We start from the raw sequence: 22319 nt of genomic DNA on the forward strand, positions 1-22319 counted from the left end.
TCCTAACACAGCAGCTCTGTGTTCCCACAATCCCTGAAAGAAGGGGATCACAGTCCTCCCCAGCCTGTGAGTCTTCTCCACTCCAGGCCGGCCCCACACGTTGTGGGATGTGGGCCTGGTCGGCGGCGGGGGGGGCTGGGGGGGGTGTGCCTAAGTACCTAAGAAGGTCAATGGACTTAAGACCCCACACAAGGATGGGAGTGGAAGGAACCAACAGTATCTGGCCCCGGGAAGCAGAGCACAGTCTTCCCATGATGCACTTAAACTTTCCATGAACATTCCCAAAGAGCAGTAAGAGCTGGGCTCTATGCGTGGACATGACAGAGCTGGACTTGAACCAACACAGGGAAGAGCTTTCTGGCAAAAAGAGCCAACAAGAATAAGACCTGGGGTAAGAAGAGCTCTTACAAAGAGGCTGGAGGGACAGTCTCTGTTACAGGGAGTCCTAGTCAAAATAAACAGGCTTCTATAGTGTGGAACTTTCCAGAACCTTCCTATTGGTCATCTGAAACCTACCGCAGGGAAACAAAGCACACAGACTCATCTGATCACACAATCCTCTGTGTTCAGGAACTTTCCACTAGAAGTAGGCACGGCTCATCTTGGCAACCTGGTGTTCCAAGGAAAACACTTCGGGAAACCCCTCTCTGAACAATTCAGGGTTAGGAGGACAGGTCAGTTAAATTACCACAATGGTACCAACCATGCTGGGATCTTGACTAAATGTCCTCTGCCCACCACTCAGCAACTAGTGCAGGTCTCCGCAAAGTTTGCAGAGAGGAGGAACCGAGAGGAGTACTGAAGGGCGGTGCATCTAAGATGTGAATCACTGGGGGCAAAAGCAAAGAGGGGTAGGGTCTCAACACAGAGGAGGAGGAAGAGAAAAGGGAGCAGTGAAAGCCTAGGTGTGGGGGGCGGGGGGGGGGGCGGTCCCAGAACCAGAGAGAAGCTGGAAAGGAGGATGGAAGAGACAAGAACAGGTCAGGGAACACGCAGGAATTGGTCCTCACCCAGCAGGGGAAGAACGGACTGGGGTTCCCTGCTCACATAACCCTGAGCAAGTACGGCCTCCCCCAGCACAGTGGGGCTGGCACTACGGGGTCATGCACTGGGAAGGGCTCAGACGTCAGCCTTCTGCGTCTCTTCTGAGGTTCTGACTGACAGGAGTCAAGAAGGCTTGGAAAAGGGGCGCCTGGGTGGCTCAGTCGTTTAAGAGTCTGCCTTTGGTTCAGGTCATGATCCCAGGGTCCTGGGATCGAGCCCCACCTTGGGCTCCCTGCTCAGCGGGGAGCCTGCTTCTCCCTCTCCACCCTGCCCCCACTAGTGCTCTGTCTCTCTCTCTCTCTCTCTGTCCAATAAATAAATAAAATCCTAAAAAAAAAAAAAAAAGGTTTGGAAACCGCCCTTCAATACTCCTCTCTGTTCCTCCTCTCTGCAAACTTTCTGTTAGGCCCACAAGCCTGAGACATTCTCCAGGCCTAAGAAAAAGGAGAAATATTTCAGAAAGGGCCTCAGCAAAGTCTGGAAACAGGTTAAAGGAATTTAAAGAAATCTTTAAATGGGTAGAAATCTTTCAACGTGACCACTTTGGTGAGTCAGGGCCTGGAAGCAGAAGCCCAGCACCCCAGCGGGCAAGTCCCAGGTAGAGGGAAGGGGCCCAGGTGCCGCTAGGCGGGCGGGTCTGGGTGGTGCAGTGGGCCATCCGCCTGGCACAGAAATAAAGCCGGCGTGTAGATGTGGGGAGGGACATCTCCAAAGCCGAGCAGGGCCGGGAAGAGCAGGGTTCACTCCCCAGGACTCAGTAAAGGCCGCCTGCCTTCGTCCCTCCCCGAAGCACTGGCCAAGGGCCAGCTGTGGTAAGCCCTGGCAGGACCATAAAGCGACACATGAGTGGTGTCCTCACCCCTCCCTGTGGAGCTTGGATTTATAACAGAGAAGTGCATCCTTCCCTCTTCAAAGTGACCCTCTCTACAAGGGCTGGTCCATGGTCACTTCCTTCAGGGCCTGGCTTTGCAAGACAGGCAGGAAAAACCTCCCAGATCCCCTTTGTCATCTTTTCTGTTGTATCTGCTCCTCTCAAAGCAGCCAGCGACCGTATGGGCCGTGCACGCCGTGGGGCTCAAAGCACCTAATAGCTCAAACTGGTCTGCTCTGCGGTTCTCAGCACATTGTCTCATATGCCCATCCTTTTCATCTTTACACCAGCCTTATAAAGAATTAATAGCAGCCGCCTGTGTTTCTGGTTTATCGAGAGCTTACTAAGCGTTGGGCCCTGTGCAAAATCACCTCGTTTAATCCGATAGTGCTGTGAAGTGGTCATTAGTCACCCCACTGGATAGATGGGGAAAGCAGAAGTATGCGGTGAAGCCACTCCCTAAGGATGAGAACGAACCTGGGACTTCCCAGCAGACGCCTGGCTTTGCAGGGGAGCAGGGAAGGCAGGGATGGTCATTAACTGAATCTCTACTACATGCCCCACAACTCGGTGGGGGAGGAGGGGCAGAGTGCACACTCAATGTCCCCAACAAACAGACCACTACTGGGACTGTCAGATTTACACCTTTTACAACTTATACCTGAAGACTCTGGCAGAAATGGTAGGAGCCACACTGCTGAGTCCTGAACGTGCGTGGATTCTGAGTCTGGTCTCAGAGCACGGTGCAGCAGATCACTCACACATGCAAAGCCATTCGTTTTGGACCAAAAGAATACCAGGGTTGCCATCTTACAAACATCTGGAGAAACAGTCTCACCAGGGAAGCCCTTCAAATAAATTTCATCTGATTCAACCCTCCAGCACTACTCTGAGGGGTGTAGGACTGTCTGGCTTATGAAGACACGGGGGCCCATTGAGGTCAACCAGCCCAAGGTTAACCAGGAGGAAGACCCCTCGCCTGATGCCCGAGCCAACAGCCTGAGTCCTGGGCTGAGCAACCCAGCCACCAGAGTTAATCTGGGGGTGGGGAGTAAGACTTGATATTCAGGCAGTTCTAACAGAATGCCAAGGTTGCCCCTCAAAGCTAATGCAGAGAGATTCCCGGGGAAGTACGGTATTAAAAAGACAAAGGCCTTTCTGAAGGCTGTAGGACTTCATTATCACATCCCATGGTGGGTGTGGCTGCAGGAAGCTGGAGGTGGCAGGAGGCAGAGGCCCTCAAGGCTGGGCCAGGGGGCAAAAGTCATCTCGAGCAGGCTCAGAGCCCCTCTCCACCAGCAGCCCAGTGTGGAAGCCCCATTAGACAAGGCCATGTGCCCACTGGCTGACTTACCCAACTTTCGTGCCTGTCGGAAAGGTGAATGCAGTCAGATTCCTTTCCTGCATTCTGGAAACCTCCTTTGCCTCCTCCCCCACCCCCAAGAAAATGCTATCAACTTCCTTTTGATTTGGAACCCAGCCCCATGGAAAGGGAACGGCACCTACAACAGCCTGCCTGGGTCAGACTCACCGACCAAAACACCCCCCAGGTCCCCAACCCCTGCCACCCAACCCCTGCCACCGGGGACAGAAAGCCTTGGCCAGAATGGGGTGTGAGACCAGGCTTCAGGGGAAACTCCAGGCCCATCTGGGGCTTGCTTTCTCCCTACAAGCCTGGCCTAAACCTGCATTCCCCTCCCCCTACTTCAAACCATCAAAATGTTCCCTTTCCCTCCCCACAGTTTCTGTCTTTCAAATGCTTGCAGGCTCCTTGGAGTCCCCTTAAGCCCTTGGCTCCTCCCCTACCAACACTGTAGCTCCTAATACCAGTTTTTTTTCATTAATTTAAATTTTAACCCAGATTTTTCTTATTGATGGCAACCCAGGATGTTAAAGAAAAACCACCCAGAAACTCAAGCCCCTGCACTGCACCCTTGTTTGCTTCCTGGGGTGTCCTTCCAGCCCTCCTCTGAATTGGTGAACTTTCCCCATGTTTTTTGCTTTAAAAGATCCTCAGTCCCCGTCATCTTTATACTCTCCAGGATCTGCTAGGAGAGACTCTAGTCCCATCAGCCCTGGGGACAGCCCTGCAGACACGGGCCGGCGTTGACACCCAGCCCTGCCACCCGCTTGGGAGACACTCGGGCAGGGAGATAACACACCCACACTTCGCCCTGGCACCCAGTGAGCAGCCAAGGAGAGGAGCTATTTTTAAAAGGACTACCTGTCTGCAGTCATGAAAACGAAGACGGCTTCCAGGGCTCCTGCTCTGAAGAGCTGCCCTCTCTCGACTGGGCCTCACACAGCTATCAACATCTTTAGCGTTCTGGGGGGAACCCAAATGCACAGCCTGCCCAGGCCTCTTATGCAGAATCTCCATGAAGCCCAAGCTCAGTGACAGCCCAGCCCAGCCTGTGTGAGGGATCCGGTCTCTTGCCAGGGCTCACTCAGAAAGGCTCTGTACTGACCGGGGCTGTCACTGGATGGGGGGCTGGGGTGGGGGACAGGCTGAGATCCCTCACCAGCATGCCCACCGCTGTGGGTGCCGAGGCCCTGGGAAAGCGCCTGGCCTGGCCCCAGCAAAGGTCCACTAGGAAGGGGACAAGGGGGCAGGGGCCGGTGTCCAGTGTCCACCCGGGGCTCAGCCCCTCCTGGTTCCGTGAATCACTTGCTCTCTCAGCTTCCACTGTGCAGAGCCCCTGGGTTTTCTTGATTTTCCCCTCACAGAATAATCCTGCCATTAAGGAAGAAAGAAGCCAGCCAGCCTTTGTGTGTGCCGGAGGCTCAGCCATCAGAATCTCCCCAGGGATCCCGGCGGGGTGGGGGTGGGGGGCGGGTGGTTCGCAGGAGGACGGCAGTGCCCCAGAAAATGTCTTAGTGTTGAGACGATCGCCCCAGCTTTCTTTTACGTAGAAAGGCCTTGAATGGAAATCATGTAATGCCTTTTCCACCAGGCAGGCGCAGGCTACTCTGGGTGTGGTCCCCAGGCCAGGGCCTCAAGGTCACCCAGGATTGTTAGAAATGCAGAACCTTGGCCCTGCCCCAGACCGGCTGAATCAGAACCTACATTTTCACAATACCCTGTGGTGCCCAGGCACTTTCAAGTCAGAGAAGGGCACTGTGTCAGACTATCCCCAAAGCCAGTGGCCTTTCCGGGGGCGCCCTGGTTCTCCCTGTGGGTGTCTCAAACTGTGCCTATGCAGATGAGTCTCAGGATGTCCCAAGGTCATAGGACTGTCGTTTCTCCTCCAAATTCCCCTGGTTGCCCAGTTCTCTGAGGTTCTGGTTTCCTATCTTTGGAGGGGCCTCCCTAGCTGTCAAGTCATCTTCCTTCTTCCCCCCCTTTTTCCCTCCCTCCCTTCCTCCTTCCTTCCTTCCCTCTAGTTTGCTATAGGCTGGGAGCAGGCCCGGAAACGAGATCTCCAAGTGCATTACAACTGCATGCAAAGTAAGAGTAAGCAGGCCCTGAGGAAGGGTTGCGGGGCGGTTCTGATGACGTGGGGACTCTGAGGAGTTAAGTCTGTACAAAAGCCTGAGCCCAGAGTCTTTGATTTCCCATCAGTTCCTGGCTCCCCGACCCCATTCATCCACTCACTCACCACCTGGCTCCCGTCTACCTGGGGCTTCTCCAGAGCAGAAGGAGAGCACAAAGAGCAGCCCCGGCGGGCAGGCAGATGTACAAAGAGGCTGTTGAGCACTGATCCGGCCGGAACGTGGGCAGAGCTGGAGTGGAGGGAGGTGGCTGGGGCAGAGGGGCAGGAACTAACACGAGCACACGTGCAGAGCCAAGGGAGGGGGCCACTGTCGCCAGTCCAGTCCAGAGGTGCCAGGATGTCCCAGAAGAGGAGAGTGGAGCCAACTCCCACGAGGCATTCTGGGAGAGCTGTGTCTTCCTAGGGGCAGTGGGGCTGGGGGATGGGAGCAACCTCCAAAGAGTGTGAACCACAGCAGTGACCTCAGAAGGCTGCTTCTTCAGCACGACCTCTCAGCTCAGGGTGTGGGGTGGATGTTTCCCGGGGCGCAGGCCCAGCTGGGGAGCACACACTAGTCCTAGCTGTGGAGGGATGTAGGGAGGGTGATGGTGAGGTTGGGGGTGGGGTAGTGCCCAGCCTACGTCGGGGCGGGGGGGGGCTCACTTTTGGCGAATATCCTTCCTTTTCTGGTAGGAGGCCAGCACGTTTGCAGGCCGCAGGAGGCCGGTGGAGGTTGAGTCCCTCCCACCCATCAGCCACAGCATCCTGCAGACTCGTTTCACACTCAGTGTCCGGCAGTTCATAAAGCAAGGTGGGGAGGCAGGACAGAGGCGCAGGGCCACCCCACTGTGTGCTCAGCGCCTCACAAGACCTCAGAGGGGAGGCGGTACCTTCCAGAGAACCCGGGACATCCGCTTTGTCCCCAGTGCATGCAGGGGAGTGCACGGCCCGGGCCAGCCCCGGGGGCTCAGGAAGGGAGGGCAGGGGATGACCTCCCAGGGCGGCTGCTCACCCTACCCAGGTCCCCCCACCCAGTGGAGGGCAATTAGGGAGGTTTCAGCTACATGCAAATCCTCCCGCTGATGCCAGCAACCCAGTGTGGAAACAAAGCGACCGGAATCCCATGACCACCCTCAAGGGAACACGCCAGTGACAGCGAGACAGTAGGTCAGCAGTGCGAGGTTATCTGGCCACACTGAGGGCACCAATGCCAGGAACCCTCTGAGCAAGAGTGACCCGCTGGAGAGGGCTCGGCCTCAGAAAGCTTGACTCAGCAACACCAACGTAACAGGCACAGTTCGTCTATTAGAGCTCGGGGGCTCCTCCCAAGGAAGGCGAAGGACAGCAGTGGCCACAGTCCCCTGGTTCAAAGCCTGGTGACACTGTATGCTGTGTGTCCCTGGGCAAGTTACTCTAACTCTCTGGGCTTCCAATCCCTCCTTTGTCCAGTTGTTGCCAAGATTAAAGGAAGGCCAGTAAGCACTCAGCTTACCAGGGAGGGCTCACTTTTTTAGTTTTGGCTGATATTATCTCATTAAGAAAAAGACCCCAATCCTGGGGGCACCCTTGCTGGGCTTGGGTAAGTACAGACGGGCTGGGGACTCAGTTTGGGAACAGGGGTGGAGTGAGTGGATCTGGGAATTTAAAGTTCCGGGCAATCCATCCAGAAAGGAGAGGGAGGACCAGGGTGGTGAGGGCAGGGCACTGGCACTTGGCGTCCGGTGGGAAGCCTGCCCTGAGCAATCCCCAGTGGAGGCGGTGGGGAGGCCAAAAGGGTTCTTCTGAGCAGGAGTGTCAAAATGAGCAAGCGTCAGTTCTTCGCTGCGAAGGTGCGGTCATGGGATGCCTCCCCTCAGCTCCCAACACTTCCTATAAAAGTCCTGAGGGGCTGGGAACAAGGCCAGAGGTGCCCCTGGAAACCTAATTCTCCTGGGAATTCCCAAGAGCCTTGTGGATCTCTGGGGACGATGCCCCCAAACAACCTGAGGTTTCCACACCAACTCAGGCAGGCCTGGGGCAGCCGCGGCAGTGCCCTACCCCGCCCTCCACCTCAAACCCAGGAGTCAGAGAAGACAAATGGCAGGGGGAGGCCCCGAGGGAAGGGGAAGCCAGGGGCCCCAGGCCCAACCCAAGTGGACCGTGGGGGACTCAACCGTCCCTCCAAACAGGAAGGAAAAGCACCCAGGCTGGCAGCCTCTGGGCCGTGGGTCTCCCATCCCCACCCCACTACATCCCCGCCGGCCAGTCCTTTCCCTGCATCCCTCTGCGTGGCTGGCACCACCTTCAATCCAGCAGCCCCTTTGGGGGCCGAGGGACCTGCAGGCCCTCAGTGGAAAAAACATGGGCCTGGAAGCAGAGGGACCTAATTCAGGCTCTGCCTGCATGCTGAGTGTTCACACGATCTCGGGGACAACCTGAGACTGTGCTCGCTTGCCCGTTTGCACACCTCACAGGCGTGCGTCTGTGTGGCTCGTGGTCGGCGCTGCTAGAGGGAAGCACACAGCCCCGGCAACGGCCTCCCCCATGGCCCCGTGGGCTGCGACACACCCCAGAGGCAGGAGTCAGGGCCACAGGGCAGCTCAAGGCAGAGCTCAAGGCACCCCTACCCTGGCCCTGGCCCTGGCTGGCCCTGGGGTGGGCGTGGGGACTGGAGGAAAAGTTAGCCTCATTCGGGCATGAAGACCGGTCTCTGCTTTGCCAGAGCAAACTCTATGGAAAGGGAGAGGAATGTCACAAGAATCGACCACGACTAAGTGCAATCGATTGGAAATTGGGGGGTATGGGAGAGTCAGGGGGAGGGGATGGGCAACAGCTCAGTAGGAGCGGAGCCAGCGGGGGCAACCAGTAACAGAGGAGAATGCCCCAGCCAGCTGGGCTGGCCTTACGGGGTATCATGAGGAGCCTGGACCTCATCCCATGGGCAACTGGGATCTACTGAATGTTGTACGTTGTCCCCCACCCACAGAGGACTCTGAAGAGGGAAGCAAGGCAATGAGATTCGGATTCTGGCAAGAGGTCACAACATGGAAGATGGATGGGGGGAGGCCAGCTGCCCCAGGCCTGGTGGTCCGGCAGCCTACGGCCTGGCTGGGCAAGGATGGCTGAGATTTGGAGCCTGAGATGGGGGTAGTAATGACATTAATGGGAGGCTAGTGGCACAGGGAGCAAGAGTGTAGGCCTTCTGGGTTCAAAGCCCAGTCCCACCACTTACATGATGTGTGATGCTGGGTAAGTTCCCTAGCTTCTCTCTGCCTCAGTGTCCCCATCTGTGAAACGGGCGATGATAACTACCACCACACAGTGCTTCCGGTATGTAAATGCTGAGAGCAGTCCCTGCACACAGTAGATACTCGACAAGTGGTGGCTGTTCGGTGTTTTGGGGGGAGCCCAGCGCTCAATAAAGTTGACCATTGTGGGGTGGGGTGGGGGGAGCATGAGGCCCTTAGGGAGGGACAGGGAGACCCTGTCACTGAGGCCAAGCAGCGCAGCGCTGGGCGGGTTCGGGGGCCAGCACTTGTCCAAGGCAGAACACAGCAGGTCCCCCTGGGCATAGAGCTGGGACGGTCTTGTCAGTAGAGGGTTGATGCCAGGCCTGCTGTCCCAGGCTTAAGAGTGTTCCCTGAGCAGCGCCGGGTGGCCTGGGGGGCCCCCTCGGAGGTGTCTTAACCCCAGAGCTGGCATCCGCTGCAGCCTCAGTCCATCCTTCCCACCAGGAAGGGGCAGCGGGGCCAGCCCTGGGGACACAGTTTGTAGGTCCTGGACAATGTCCTCCTACTTCCTGCAAATCTGATCCAAGCTGGCAGAAGGCTAAGCACCTATCGTCCCCCCAGAGGCAGCCATGCAGGGGGAGAGACCAGGCAGCCACACCACTCACCATTTCAGAATCAGACCCCAGTACGACTGGAAGGAGTCCCCCACTCCTCACCCTGTCCCCCCGCCCCCCCCCCACTAAGGCTCTGCCTGGTCGGGAACCAGGAACCGGCACAAGGAGGCTGCTGATAGCCCTAGCAACCCAGTCTTTACCTCCAAACCGAAGATTTTACCTCCATCCCACGGCATAGTGGGGCAGCCAGGCTAAGACTGAAAGACAATAAAACCAGGCCTGGGTACCCCTTCACATACCCGTCCACCCACCCCTCGCACAAAAGAGGGGCCCTTAGCAACACGACACTAGGAACCGCTAAAAGGAAGGAGGGACATCAGCGCCTAGTGACTCCCAGCCAAGATGGGGGCTGGCCCCAAGCACTCACTGTCTCTCCCCCGGGAGACCCTTCGAAAAGGAGAGGAATCAGAGATATAAGAGTCATGATGATAAAGAGAATACAGGAGGTTTGGGGAGGGGGGCTTGGGAAAAGGGAGGCATCAGCAAACAGGTCTCAAAGACAAAAAGCAGACTAGGAATGTAACTGGCGATTCTGCCCAAGAAAGGCAGTTGGGCCCTCCAAAGCCAGAGGCGAGGTGGCGGTGTTCAGCCAAGCTCTTTGTCAGGGGCAAGGGTTACTTGGGGCAAAAGTAGGAGCTTTACGGAAAGTTGGCCTAGAGGAGAGCTGACCCAGACACAGCCCCCTCCCCACCCCCAAATACACAACACTCTTAGCTGCCAGGGATCTACAACCACAGGAAAAGAGAGAAATCAAAGGGGCTCTGGATTAAAATGGCGGCAGCGAGTGTCCCAAAGGAAAGACCTCTACATTCAGGCATCCAAGAGCTCCCAGTAATGGGCTGCTCCCTGCCTGGTCCCCAGAATCCAAGCCTGCTTCCGAAAGCCCGACCCGTACATACAAAAACAAAGACGCCACGGTCAGGAAAAGGCCCAGAAGGAGCACTATTGTGCCCGACCCCTCCCTTCCTCCCTTCCAGAACCCCCATTTTGGCCAGGTTCCTGCCCCTCAGGGAAGGGCAGTCACTGACTGGCCTGGGTGGGCCCATGACCCAGTGCCAGCCAAGGGGATGCCAGGGGCTGGCTTACGGGATCCGTCTGGGAAAGACTTCCCCATTGTTTAGAAGAACCGTAGGTCTTTCCTGCGTCCGATTTTGTCACAGCTGTGTGTGACTTGGGGAGCCTGCCATCTTGCTACCAGCCCCCAGATGCAGGCGACACCAGGACTGGGGGTACAGAGCACGGGACCCCGGTCTCTGACAGCAGCCAAGCATGCCCAAGGGCCACCCCTGTCCTCTGGACTCCCTGTTATACGACAGGATTCTCCACTGATGAGTTCAGCGCAGGGTTTTCCATCACTGGACTAACACGAGGAGAACAGCATAGGTAGTCTCAACACGCACGTTCAGGAATGGCCCCTAATCTGATGGTGGCGACCCCTCGGAAGAGAACAGCATCAGGCTTCCACCCTCCGAGTCACAGTATCTCTATTATTTTACAAGAGATTTTGAACAGGGACATCATACTTTTACAACAACACCAAAAAATCATTTTCTTTTAGTTGTGAGAGTCTAGTCTGTTCCCTCCAAACCAGTGGGTCTCAGCTTCGGGGAAACGGGCCTTAACCCCTGTCGAGAAGCTGGATCCCCTCAGCAAGTGGGTGCCCGCAACTGGATACATGATTGCAGAGGCCCCGAAGATCTGAGGCGAAGAGCTCCTGCCCTAGCCACGGGGCTCAGGGAGGGTAGACGCCCAAGGCCAAGGTCTCTGCCACCAAGTTAGCTTTTGCTTTTCCTTTTCGTCTGGAGGTTTTTGTTTTGTTTTTTTTTTAAGTCTTTCTAGGGCTTGTCAACAGCCTGGCTCAAACACCTTGGACCACCTCTCAGGGGAATTTACACCAAGGCAGCCCTTCCCAGGGGACAGTGTCACACCGGGGACCCCAGGGCCGGGGTGCCAGCTGCTGGCCCCCTTTGCTGGCAGAAGAAGCGGATGCATTTGTGGCCAGGGCTCTGGGCTCCCTCCTCCGTCCCCTTCTGCTTCTGCCTCTTTTCTCCTCAGGCCCTGAGGCCTGCCTCAGGGAGTGAAACCCAGAAAGGGGATGAGAGAGACCAGCCCGGATTCCCAGGGCTTGGGATTCAGAAGACTCCAGAGGGACTTAATTGCCTAGAACAGGGCCCGGCAAACTACAGCCTGCAGGTGAAATCCTGCGCCCCAAGTCTGACGGGAGCACAGCCTTGCCGGTGGGTACTGTAAATGGCTGGTTCTGCCTCACAGAGGTGAGGTTAGTCCCCCCGCAGCAGGGACCCGAGGACCCACAGGCCAAACAGATTTACTGTCTGACCCCTTACTGAAGGAGCTTGCCCACCCGTGGCCTCAAAGGAAACTAGGTCAATTAGAAGGTCATACAGTCCATCCCCCAGGCTCCCAAAGTCAGACCACCTGCATCCCAGTGAAGCCCCAGAGAAAAGGGCTTAACACCTTCCAGATAATTCTTTCCATTTCTCAGCAACTCCAACCATGAGAAAGCTTTCTTCTCTACATTGAACCAAAGCTGTAGTCTCCTCTCCTCGTGCCCGCCATGGTCGAGTGGGTCCCCACCGCACTCCAAGCTGTCAGCTGCCATCCTCCGCCTCCAGGACCCTCAGTCTCCGGGCCTTCAGTGCTTCCCTGTCTCAAGGACCTGGATCCCCTCCCAGCCCTGGCTGGCTGCTCTTCCCTGGCTATGTCCAGAAAGACCAGGACCCCCTACCCTGAATGCAGCAGCCTGGAGTCACAGTGCCCCCCAGCATCTTCACGGGGGCTGCCAGGCCACACGAAGTGTCTTGTACATGTGTGCTGGATGGCTTTTTCCACGGCCTGCATTCCTCCCTGTCAAGCAGCATCATTTAAATCCAGCTCCCGTCAAGTGTATTTGAGCTTCTCAAGGGTAGTGACTCCTCGGGATCGGTCTGCATAAGCAGCCCCCAGCAGGGGCTTCGCTGAATGAGTGAAAGAATGAATGATGAATAGCTCATACACAGGAGGTGAGAAGGAGGCCCATCATCTTCAGCATCATCATCATCATCATCATCATCGTACCCCAGCGGATTATGGTGAGCCAATGTACAGACATTGCTGGCCGTGGGACCCAGAGGTAGGAACACTGGGGAAGGGGTCACAAAATGTCATGCAGCCTCGGAACCAACGAGTCCATGTCTGGGGTCCATTTTCTGGGCAGGTCGCTGACCACAAATCAGCTTTCATCCTGCAGGATGGTGTGGTCCTTGCTCCTACGACTCAGAGGCCCCTGCACATGGGCCCTCCGAGGAGCACCTAGGATTTAGAACCAGCAATGCTCTTGGATCACCAACACTGACGGGACACAGGAGCTGAAAGAGGCTCTAGAGGCCGGATTACATCATGCGGGGGAGACGAGCCCCGAGTGTGTCAGGATGAGCGTGAACGTGAGCACGCGTGTCAGCACGTGTGAGCGCGCGAGGGGGCACACGAGGCACAGATCTTCACGAAGCAGGAAACCGAAGGCAGACGTGTGCCAAATCTGGAGCGTGTGCGGGGCCCCTCCACGGAGCACGTCTTCCCCGGCTCACAGACAGACCTGGCAGCCACACCTCCCAGACCCCATTCGCTCAGCTCGTTTTTACAGACCCACTGGCTCAGCCGCATCATGAAACCACACGCCGGGTAGCCCAGTGGACATCAGACCCTCCTCCAACCCAACGGAAGAAGGTTATCTCTATCTACTAGCTGGACTCGGGGTACAACAGGGCTAGAGTATACATGAAGTTAGAGTCCCCTAGACCTCACAGCTTTGAAAGCAGGCACTTGTGACCTGAGCTGGCAAGGGAGAAGGGGAAAAGGACTTTTTTTGCATAATATAAGATTTTAATAACTCACTGAATTTCAACCTCAATTGCTCAGTCTCAAATTCCTCATTCAAATTCTCATAGCATGGGAAGGCTCTGTAAGGAGGGTGGAGGAGACTTCCCAGAGAGAGACGTGGGCAACAGGGAAGGAGGAAGAAACTCCCTGCAAAGATCTCGCTGCCAGGAGCTGCGGAACGCCCTTCCAGCCCCCCTCCACGGCGAGCAAATAGAAACAACCGTGCTTGAACGGGGCTGAGAAACAGTTCTAGTTCCAAGTCAAGGTGCCTTTCTGCCGGAAGTCCAGGCCCCAAAGAAGCCAGCCGGGGTTCTGGCTGAACGCCCGCCAGGAATTCAGACGAGCCCAGGGTTCTCTCGCCTCACCCTCAGTCAGCCAGGGTCAAATGTGCAAAATCCAGTGCAGGTGAGGGAATGTCAAATCTAAGGCAGGTCACTGTGGACTGAAGCCGCAATCGGGGGTCAGAAGCTCTTGCCTTTCTCTAAGCGGGGAGAAAAGCATCTGGCTTCCACTTATTTTCATGCACCTTTCCCATCTTCCAAGTCAATTCACTCAAAAGATGCACCTGAGAGTGGGTGCGCTGTCTCTTCTCCCCCCCCTTCCTCCTCCTCCCAGTAAACCTCCTCAACCTCACCTCTACAGCAAATGCCTCCCCTCCAAGTCTACACCCCTTTCTCCCTCCCTAGTTCTGTAACATCCTCGCCTTTCCCAGGCTCAGCGATGATGCGGGTGTTGGAGGGGCGGCCATGACGTCACCATGTTGGATTCTCCATAAAAAGACAACTCTCCCAGAGCCAAATGCTCCTCTTCCCACCCTCTCTTTGGGGAATTGGAGGACAAGCTCTGAGTATAGCTGCAAAAATATCGCAAGCACATTTCAAGTTGGCTGCATTTGGGTCCTGACCTTAAGTGGCTGCCCTTGGTACCTCCCTCTGCGAGAGGCCCCTGGAGAAGCCCGGGGGGTAATTAAAATTTCCTGTCTAGCCTTAACCTCCACCAGCTTATGTTACAGCCCTGGACACACACACACAGAGTCAGTTTCTTCTGGGCCTTCTCACTCTTCATTTAAAATCAGGCCACTGTTCTCTTGGCGCGGGCTATCCAGTAACACGCTTGGAAATAAGAGGAAACTTTCTCTGGCCAGGCGGATGATGTCTCTGGCTTCCCCCACTCACTCGAAAATTCTCTTCCTCCTACAACACACCATTTGGGAGCCAGGCTCATGTGCGGGAGGCCCTAAGCATACGAAGACAAGTGACCCACAGTCCAAGACCCCAACATGCTCATGGGCTGGGGAGGATCCAGTTTTTTCAGTTTTTTCCCAAACCTTGACAATGAAAGAAATCCCTAAGCAAAACACTTTCTTTTCTTTTCTTTTTTTTTCTTTCTTTCTTTTTTTTTTTTTTAGTAAAACACTTTCAAATAGGAAAATCAAATGTAAAAGATCAAAGCCCGTGTTCTGCAGTATCTGCATGAATCTCTCTAGCCCTGAACAAAAAGAATGGGCATACTTTGTACCGTCAAGTCAGGTTCTGAGTGAACTAAGGCGACATCAGAGCCTGGATCTAGAAACTCTGATTAAACAGAAATTCTTGCTGAAAGTAAATGCACTCCTGGCACGGGTGGGGGGTTTTCCACTGGTTTTGTGTTTTGTAGTTAGATGGCAACTCCATTTCATTAGGATGGGGCTTTGGGAAGACTGATCCCCTTTCTTTTTTTTTTTTTTTTTTTTTTTTAAAGATTTTATTTATTTATTTGACAGAGAGAGACACAGTGAGAGAGGGAACACAAACAGGGGGAGTGGAAGAGGGAGAAGCAGGCTTCCTGCCGAGCAGGGAGCCCGATGCGGGGCTCGATCCCAGGACCCTGGGATCATGACCTGAGCCGAAGACAGACGCTTAACGACTGAGCCACCCAGGCACCCCCTGATTCCCTTTCTGCTAGGGGTAGGGGAATCATGCTGGCTTTGTTTAAGGCTCTGCCATCCCCAAATGTGGGAGCCTCCCCCTTCCCGCCCCCCACTCCCTCCACTCAGAAGGCCACGAGGAGCCAGTCCTGGGGCCACATGGCCTAGGCAACTCTGCTCGCTTGCAGTAACGGGTGGAATAGCCCATTCACAGCCACCCAGACCCTCAGACTGTGATCTTATTTGGAAATAGGATCATCACAGACATAATAAATTAAACTAAGATGAAGTCATACTAGATTAGGGTGGGCCCTAAATCCAGTGACTAGTGTCCTCACATCATCAAGAACACCATCAGGAACACTTGACCGGACATTAGCAAGGTGGAGTTGGGAGTAGGGCCTATAAGCCGAGGCGAGCCAAGGCTTGCTGGTGACCACCAGAAGCTACAAGAGGAAGGATTTTCTTCCCTAAAGCTCTGTAGCTCGCAGAGCCATGCCGAAACCTTGAGTTCAGGTGCCAACCTCCAGAAGGCCGGAGAATACATTCATGCTGTTTAAAGCCACTGGATCATAGTACCTTGTTAGAGCAGCCCTAGGACACTCCCCTCCTCCAGCAGTGGAGCGAGCAACTCCCATCAACAGAGCCTGGAAGGGCAATAAGGAAGGGCATAGCCCCAGCGGGACCAATTACTCAGCAAGCGGCCAGGGCACCGCTCTCCAGCTCAAAGTGCAGGAGAAATCGACTTCAAAGGATAATTCAGACATTGCAAAGTGGTTTTGGATTTTTTTAAAAGATTTTATATATTTGTGTGTGTGTGTGTGTGTGTGTGTGAGAGAGAGAGAGAGAGAGAGAGAGAGCACCAGTGGGGGTGGTGCCCAGAGGGAGAGGGAGAAGCAGACTCCCCACTGAGCAGGGAGCCCGACGCGGGGCTCAGTCCCAGGACCCTGAGATCATGACCTGGGTTGAAGGGAGATGCTTAACCAACTGAGCCACGCAGGTGCCCCTGGTCGGCAAAAAAAAAAGACAACACAAAATTTGCACATCCACCCAAATGACAGCTGTGTGATCATCTGAAACTGAGTGACGCAAACCTCCTGGGCCCTCACCGTGGGCCCAGCACGGAGCTAACTGCTTCACATGCATTAGCTTATTTAATCTCCACGGTAACCCCACAAGCACCGTACTGTTCTATCCTCACTTGACAGAAGGGGAAACCGAGGCACAGCGCTTTTCAGTAACCTTCCAGGTAGCAAGCGGTAGAGTCGGGGTCTGAACCCAGGAAGCCTGGCTCCACGTTCCAGCTCTTCACGGCCTCGGCACTGCTTCTGCAGTGGGTTAAGTCTGGAAAGCCAGGCGATGGGAAATAAGCTGGGATTTTAACACGCTTAGGCTTTTATTTATTTATGTGTAGAAAAGCAAAGGAAAAAGGAAAAGGGACAAAGAGGCCACACTTTGGTTGGGGACAGAAGCACAGTAACGACCAGCACCGGCAGGACGGGTGCCGAGCTGACACCTCACAGGGCAGGAGAAGAGTCAGGGAGGGCTCAGAGGACGGGGGGCAGTAAGGGGTTTCCGGGCCCCGCCCTCCGGGAGCGGCCGAGGCAGCTGCAGAGAGGGGTCAGTGCGGAAATGGGCATGGGGGCAGAGGAGTGAGCCATCGGGTTAAGAGGACCTACCTATGCATAGTTTAAAAGTTGCTGGGTTGTTTCTTTTTTCTTTAAGTCATGTAGGACAGCAGGAAGAACCCATGAAAGAGGGCCAGCAGGGAGTCAGGGCTGGGCTGTGGGCAAAGCTGGGACCAAGGAGCTCCTCAGCTGGCAGCAGAGGACCAGCCTCAGGCCAGGCGGCAAATCCCCGAGTGCCAAGCCCCATAGCAGCCTTTCTGGGTGCGTGGGGGCCCAGGGCCTGCCCCAGCCTGGGCAAGGGCAGCCGGGGCAGGCAGCCCCTTGGGCTGATGGGCTCAGGCAGAGAAGGTCCCAGAGCCAGCTGGCTATCTGGAGCAGGGGTGGAGGTGGCAAGAGGGCAGGGACCGGCGGTGGTTGGCAGGGGGACTGGCCGGATCTAGTGACCACAGGCACGGCAGGGCCCCTTCACAAGATGAGGGGTTGGTCCATCACCTAGTGTCACTGTCACATGCTGAGTTGTGTCACAAGTAGCCGGGGAACAAATCTCCCAACCCAGGGCCCGCTGACCCTGGTGGGGTAGGGACAGCCAAGTCCCAGCTGCCTCCCAGGTGTGGGAAACGGGCAGACGCATCCAGAGGGAAAACCAATGAGTTCAGAGAGTGGGTGCTGAGTCTGTGGAAGCTCGGGGGTTGGGGCCATGCAATCCCTGTCTCTGTGGGGTGTGGGGAGCCTGAAGCTGGGGCCGGGCACAGGGACACAGGGCTGGAGCCTAAGTGGGGGCACAATGTGCAGCAAAGGGCTACCCCCTCTAGGTCACATGCCATCTCAGCAGGTCACCCGTTCATCTCCCCAAAACCCGTTGAAAGGAACAACCGCCCCCATTATACAGATGAAAGGATGGAAGTGGTTAAGCAACTTGTCCACGGTCAACAGTCACAGCTAATGACCCCGGAATAAGGGAGCTATGTGCCCACCCTCCCCACACGCATGATGCATAACTGGGTCTCGACACCAGGTTCAGGGGGGCCTTTCCGAACACAGTGGAGGAAGAAAGGCAGCACTTTCCAGGGGCCCCTGCCCTGGTGGCCACAGCAGCTACCTGGCCCTCACGGGAGGGTAGCCGTTGTGCCCATCTCACCAGCAAGAGAACCAAGACTCCGAGGGATTATGCAGCTTGCCCAGGGTCACGGATCCTGGGCCCCGTCAGCCCTATGTCTGTCCGAATCCAAAGGAACACTGTTCCCCTTGCCGAGCTGCTGTCTCCGGCTACTGCTCAGCTGACTCTAACCGGAGGGGCCGTTCTGCTTCTCCCGCCTTCCGGACACAGGGGGGTGATTCCCAGGAAGGCTTCTATGCACCAGCTTGGGCCTCAGATCCCACACCCTGATGACAGGAGCTGCCAGTCCTGCGAGAGCACACTCATGGCTGATGGGGAACAAAGCAGCAGGCCTGAGCCTGCCCACAATCTGGGTCCAGGGTGACCCATGAAGGTCATTCACAGCCAAACCAGCACTTGACCCTCCTTCCTCAGCAAGAGCCCCAAGATTTGCCAGTGAAAGCCATTCTTCCCCACCGCCAAGCTCCTGCTGTTAGGGGTGGAGGCCGGACTCCCCACTGCGGGGGTGGGGCACGTGGCTCAGGCCTGGCCAATCAGAGCCACAAGTCCTCCTGGCCACAGCAATTGGTTCAGAGCCAGTAAGAAACAATAGTAAAGCTAAAAAGAGAGAAAGAGACAATAAGGCCTTTGCTGTGGTTACTCTCCCTCCGGACTTACTGGAGCTGCTGTGGCCAGCCTGCCACCATCAGGGATAAGCCACCTGAGAATGGGGACAACAGAGAGAGGAAGCTGGCTTAAGAAAATGAGAAACTAAGCACTGATAGCATCATCTGAGCACCTAGGTCCAGCCATTCCTGACACCACACTGTGAGCCAATTAACCTCCTTCTCGTTTATGCCAATTTGGTTGAAAGTGACAGAAAACCTAGAATTCTGCCTGACACCACAGCTCTGGAGAGCTATCATGTAGTGCCATGCGCAGGTGGGGACCCCGGACCACACACTGCCGTCCCTTCAGCTTGACCCTGTTTCCTCGTGGATGCCGCCTCGCTTGAAGACCCTGTGTGGACTCCCTGTATTACCCTTAGGCAGCCAACAAACAAACGAACCTATCCTTTCACAAATTGCTCTGCAGAAAAAAAAGCAATGGCATAAATAAATAAAAGAAGCCCAAGTCAGGGCGCCTGGGTGGCTCAGTTGGTTAAGCAACTGCCTTCGGCTCAGGTCATGATCCTGGAGTCCCAGGATCGAGTCCCGCATCGGGCTCCCTGCTCAGCAGGGAGTCTGCTTCTCCCTCTGACCCTCCACCCTCTAATGCTCTCTCTCTATCATTCTCTCTCTCTCAATAAATAAAAATCTTTAAAATAAAATTAAAAAAAAAAAAGAAGAAGCCCAAGTCTATACCTCAAAGCAACCTGAAGGTGGAGGTCCCCGAGATGCAGCGCCCTCCAATCCAGCTGGACTGGGAGGAACTGCTGGGACATGGGAGCAAAGAAGCCAGAGCAGTCCTCCCGGGAAATAAATCAAAGGGGCTCCCACAAACCATTCACCCATTGCTCTTCCATCTCCACCCCAGACACACCCCCCCCAACTCAGCCTTCCTTAATTACCCAAACTAGACCCACCAGGTGTGAACACCCGAGAACAGTGCCGGGAAGCCAGGGAAATCAGGGTGTGGGGGAGGCAGAGGAGGCGGGGAGGCCCCCGGAGCCAGCCTCTGCTGACCACAGAGGCCGAGGCTGGACGGCAGCCCAGCCTCAGGAAGGGGCCAACGCTCTGGCCACACAGTGGCGGCCACAGAGCCTTTAAATAGAACCTCCACGCGGGAGGACAAACACATTCCAAGCGCTTTTAAAAACGCCCCAAGCATGACCTGGCCGGAGGCCTCTGCTCCCCCAGGCATTTTTCCGGTCTTGGCCCAATTCTGGAAATAATATTAATAGCTTGGTTAGGAGCTTTAGGGTGTGCAAAACACTGTATGGCCTTAAAAGGCAGGGACGATTACTGCCCTCACCCTCCAGATGAGGAAACTGAGGTCCAGGGACCTCCCAGAATGCAAGGCCGAATAGTGGGGGCTCTCTACGCTGCCTCCAACGCCCAGCAGCTCCCGGGCTCGGCGGGGCTTGCACCGCGGGACGGGAGCGAGCCCCCGTCCGACCGGCTGCCGGCTGCTACGTCCGGTTCCGACGGGCGCCTCCTGCCCAAAACGCAAGAAGGGGTAGAGCAGATATGGCGACGCCGCCGGGACGCTCCCTGGACACACTCGCCCCAGGAACGTCCCGATCTTCTGCAACGAGTTTAACCAACTCTCAGTTCTCAGCCTCTGTGGGTACGTCAGACCCCGCGCGGCAGCCAAGGATAACTTTCCTCTTTTGTTCTAAAAAAAAAAGGACAATGGGGCTAATTTCTCCCTGGGGAGATAAAGTTAAAGCTGGCAGGTGAGGCGCTGCGCGACTCCGTTTCCTAGAAGCTGCGCGGCGGGCACATCTTGCCACCAGCGGCGGAGGGGGCGGGACCGGCCGTCGGGACCCGCGCCCTGGGACTCAGGGGAGCTTCTGAGCTCAGTCCGGGAGAGCTGCGGCCACTGCTCTCGGTGGCCGGGCCAGGTCTCCCCCCCGCCCCCCGCCGCGCCGGCACTGGGTCCGGGCGCGCAGGATCTGGGGGCGTGGGTTAAATGCTAAGGGCACCCCGCATCTCCTAAATTATCCCACCCTGTCCCAAAGCAGAGCCGGGACTCCGGGCCAGAAAGACCCGCCCACCGCCACCTCCCCGCTCCCTCCCTCTCGGGTCCCCGGGAGCAGGGTCCTCCGGGGCGCACGGCGCAGGGCGGCGCGGGCGCTCACAGTTTGAACTTGCTCTCCAGGTCCTTGATGAGGCGGCGGCTGAACTCGGGGAACTCGGTGTAGGGGTTGAAGACCTTGCAGCGGCGAGGCCGCGCGGTGCCCTCGTTGATGTCCAGCCGTCGGGTCAGCTGCGCACTCAGCTCGGCGTCCGCGCAGGCGGTGGGCGCCCAGGCGGGGGACTCGGACTCGGGCTCCCGCGCGGCCAAGGCGCGGGGCGCGGGCTGGGGGCGGCCCTCCTCCGCCTCCTCCCACTGCAGTCGCCGCTGCAGCTTGAGCGCCAGCTCCTGGCTGGCCATGGCGACGGATCTGGGGACCCGGGGACGCGGAACCCGACGCGGGGACTGGCGGACGGCGCGCTCCTCGCGGGCTCGCGGCTCTGCGACGCTCTGCCCCGGCGGCCGGAATCCGGCTGTTGGGTGGAACCGCGGGCGGGAGGGAGGGCGGGCGGGGCGGGGCCGCGGCTTTAAGGAGGCGCGGCGGCCGGAGGAGCCGCCCGCCCGGCCACAGGCCGCAGGTGTCCTCGCGTCCCAGGGACGCCTACCCGGCTGCCCGCTCCCCGGGACTCCGGACTGGAGGCTGACCGCCCCTCAGGACGGGAAGTGGACCCTCCGATCAACTCCGACCTTGCCGCGCACGCCCGCTCGGAGGGATCCGAGGGACCCTGCGGTCCCCGGGGAAACGGCAACGGGAGACTTTCGCGACCGTTCGGGAGGTTCCTCTCTCGTTCCACAGACGTACCCCGACTGGAGGTGCTCGCGGCCCAGGACAGGCCGGAGGTGGGATAAACCGAGCGCCCCCGGGTGACACCCACGCGCTCCCGTGGCTGGCACCCACGGGTCGCGAGGTCTGGGAGTGGGAGGCGCCCGCAGGGAGTGGGGAGCTGCGTTTCTAACATTTCATTGAAAATAAATGTTGCTTAATACATTAGATGTTAATTTAAAAAATAATAAAAAGAAAAAAATGAAATGTTGCTAAAACATACTAAAATTACTAAAAACAAATAAGCAAACAGGGGTGACAAAACTCGTGGCTCCCCCAGAGGCGAGACACCCGCGTGGCTTCAGGGGCTCCAGCTTTTTCTGTGAAACACACAAGAAAAAAAAAGGAAGCTCAAGAATAAATAAATAAATCAGCATTTTTAACAAGCGGGTAAAACAAGTATAGTCGTCATTCTCCCCAAGGAAGGCTGATGCAGATGGCTATTACATCAGCCAAGCGTTGTAAACACCGGTCTGCCCCAGCCTGGACTCTCTCTGCTCTGGCCACCTGGTGGGCTGCTGACCCCAGCTTGTGTGTGACCCCAGCTGAGCTGCGGCCTGCGTGGGGGGCGGGGGGCATCTATAGAAGCCTCATGAGAAAAAAAAAGTTATTTAGGGGCACCTGGCTGGCTCAGTGGGAAGAGCCTCCACTCTTGATCTTGGGGTTGTGAGTTCCAACCCCATGTTGGGTGTAGAGATTACTTAAAAATAAAATAAAATCTTAAAAAAAAAAAAAAAACCTAATAGCTTTGCCTTTTCTTTCACTTGTGAATAGAACATAATATTGATTGAAGATTCTCATGTTACTGAGAGTGGATTTTGTTTTTTTTATTTTTAAAAGATTTTATTTATTTATTTGACAGGGAGAGACACAGTGAGAGAGGGAACACAAGCAGGGGGAGTGGGAGAGGGAGAAGCAGGCTTCCCGCCAAGCAGGGAGCCTGATGCGGGGCTCCATATGGGGCTCCATGTGGGGCTCGA

General features: G+C 56.3%; 1 protein-coding gene across 1 annotated transcript in view; it reads right to left on the reverse strand.

Annotated features, from left to right (window-relative positions):
• Nucleotides 1-20957, reverse strand: part of EFHD1 (EF-hand domain family member D1) — a 41669-nt gene extending 20712 nt beyond the window's left edge. The window contains exon 1 of the mRNA XM_032398750.1: nucleotides 20581-20957. Within this exon, the coding sequence (XP_032254641.1) occupies nucleotides 20581-20876 (296 nt within the window). The 5' untranslated portion in view covers nucleotides 20877-20957. The remainder of the gene's footprint in view (nucleotides 1-20580) is intronic.
• Nucleotides 20958-22319: the final 1362 nt, after the last annotated feature.

The sequence above is a fragment of the Phoca vitulina genome, unplaced genomic scaffold (genome assembly GCF_004348235.1).
Source record: "Phoca vitulina isolate PV1807 unplaced genomic scaffold, GSC_HSeal_1.0 scaffold1, whole genome shotgun sequence".
NCBI classification, from domain to species: Eukaryota; Metazoa; Chordata; class Mammalia; order Carnivora; family Phocidae; genus Phoca; species Phoca vitulina.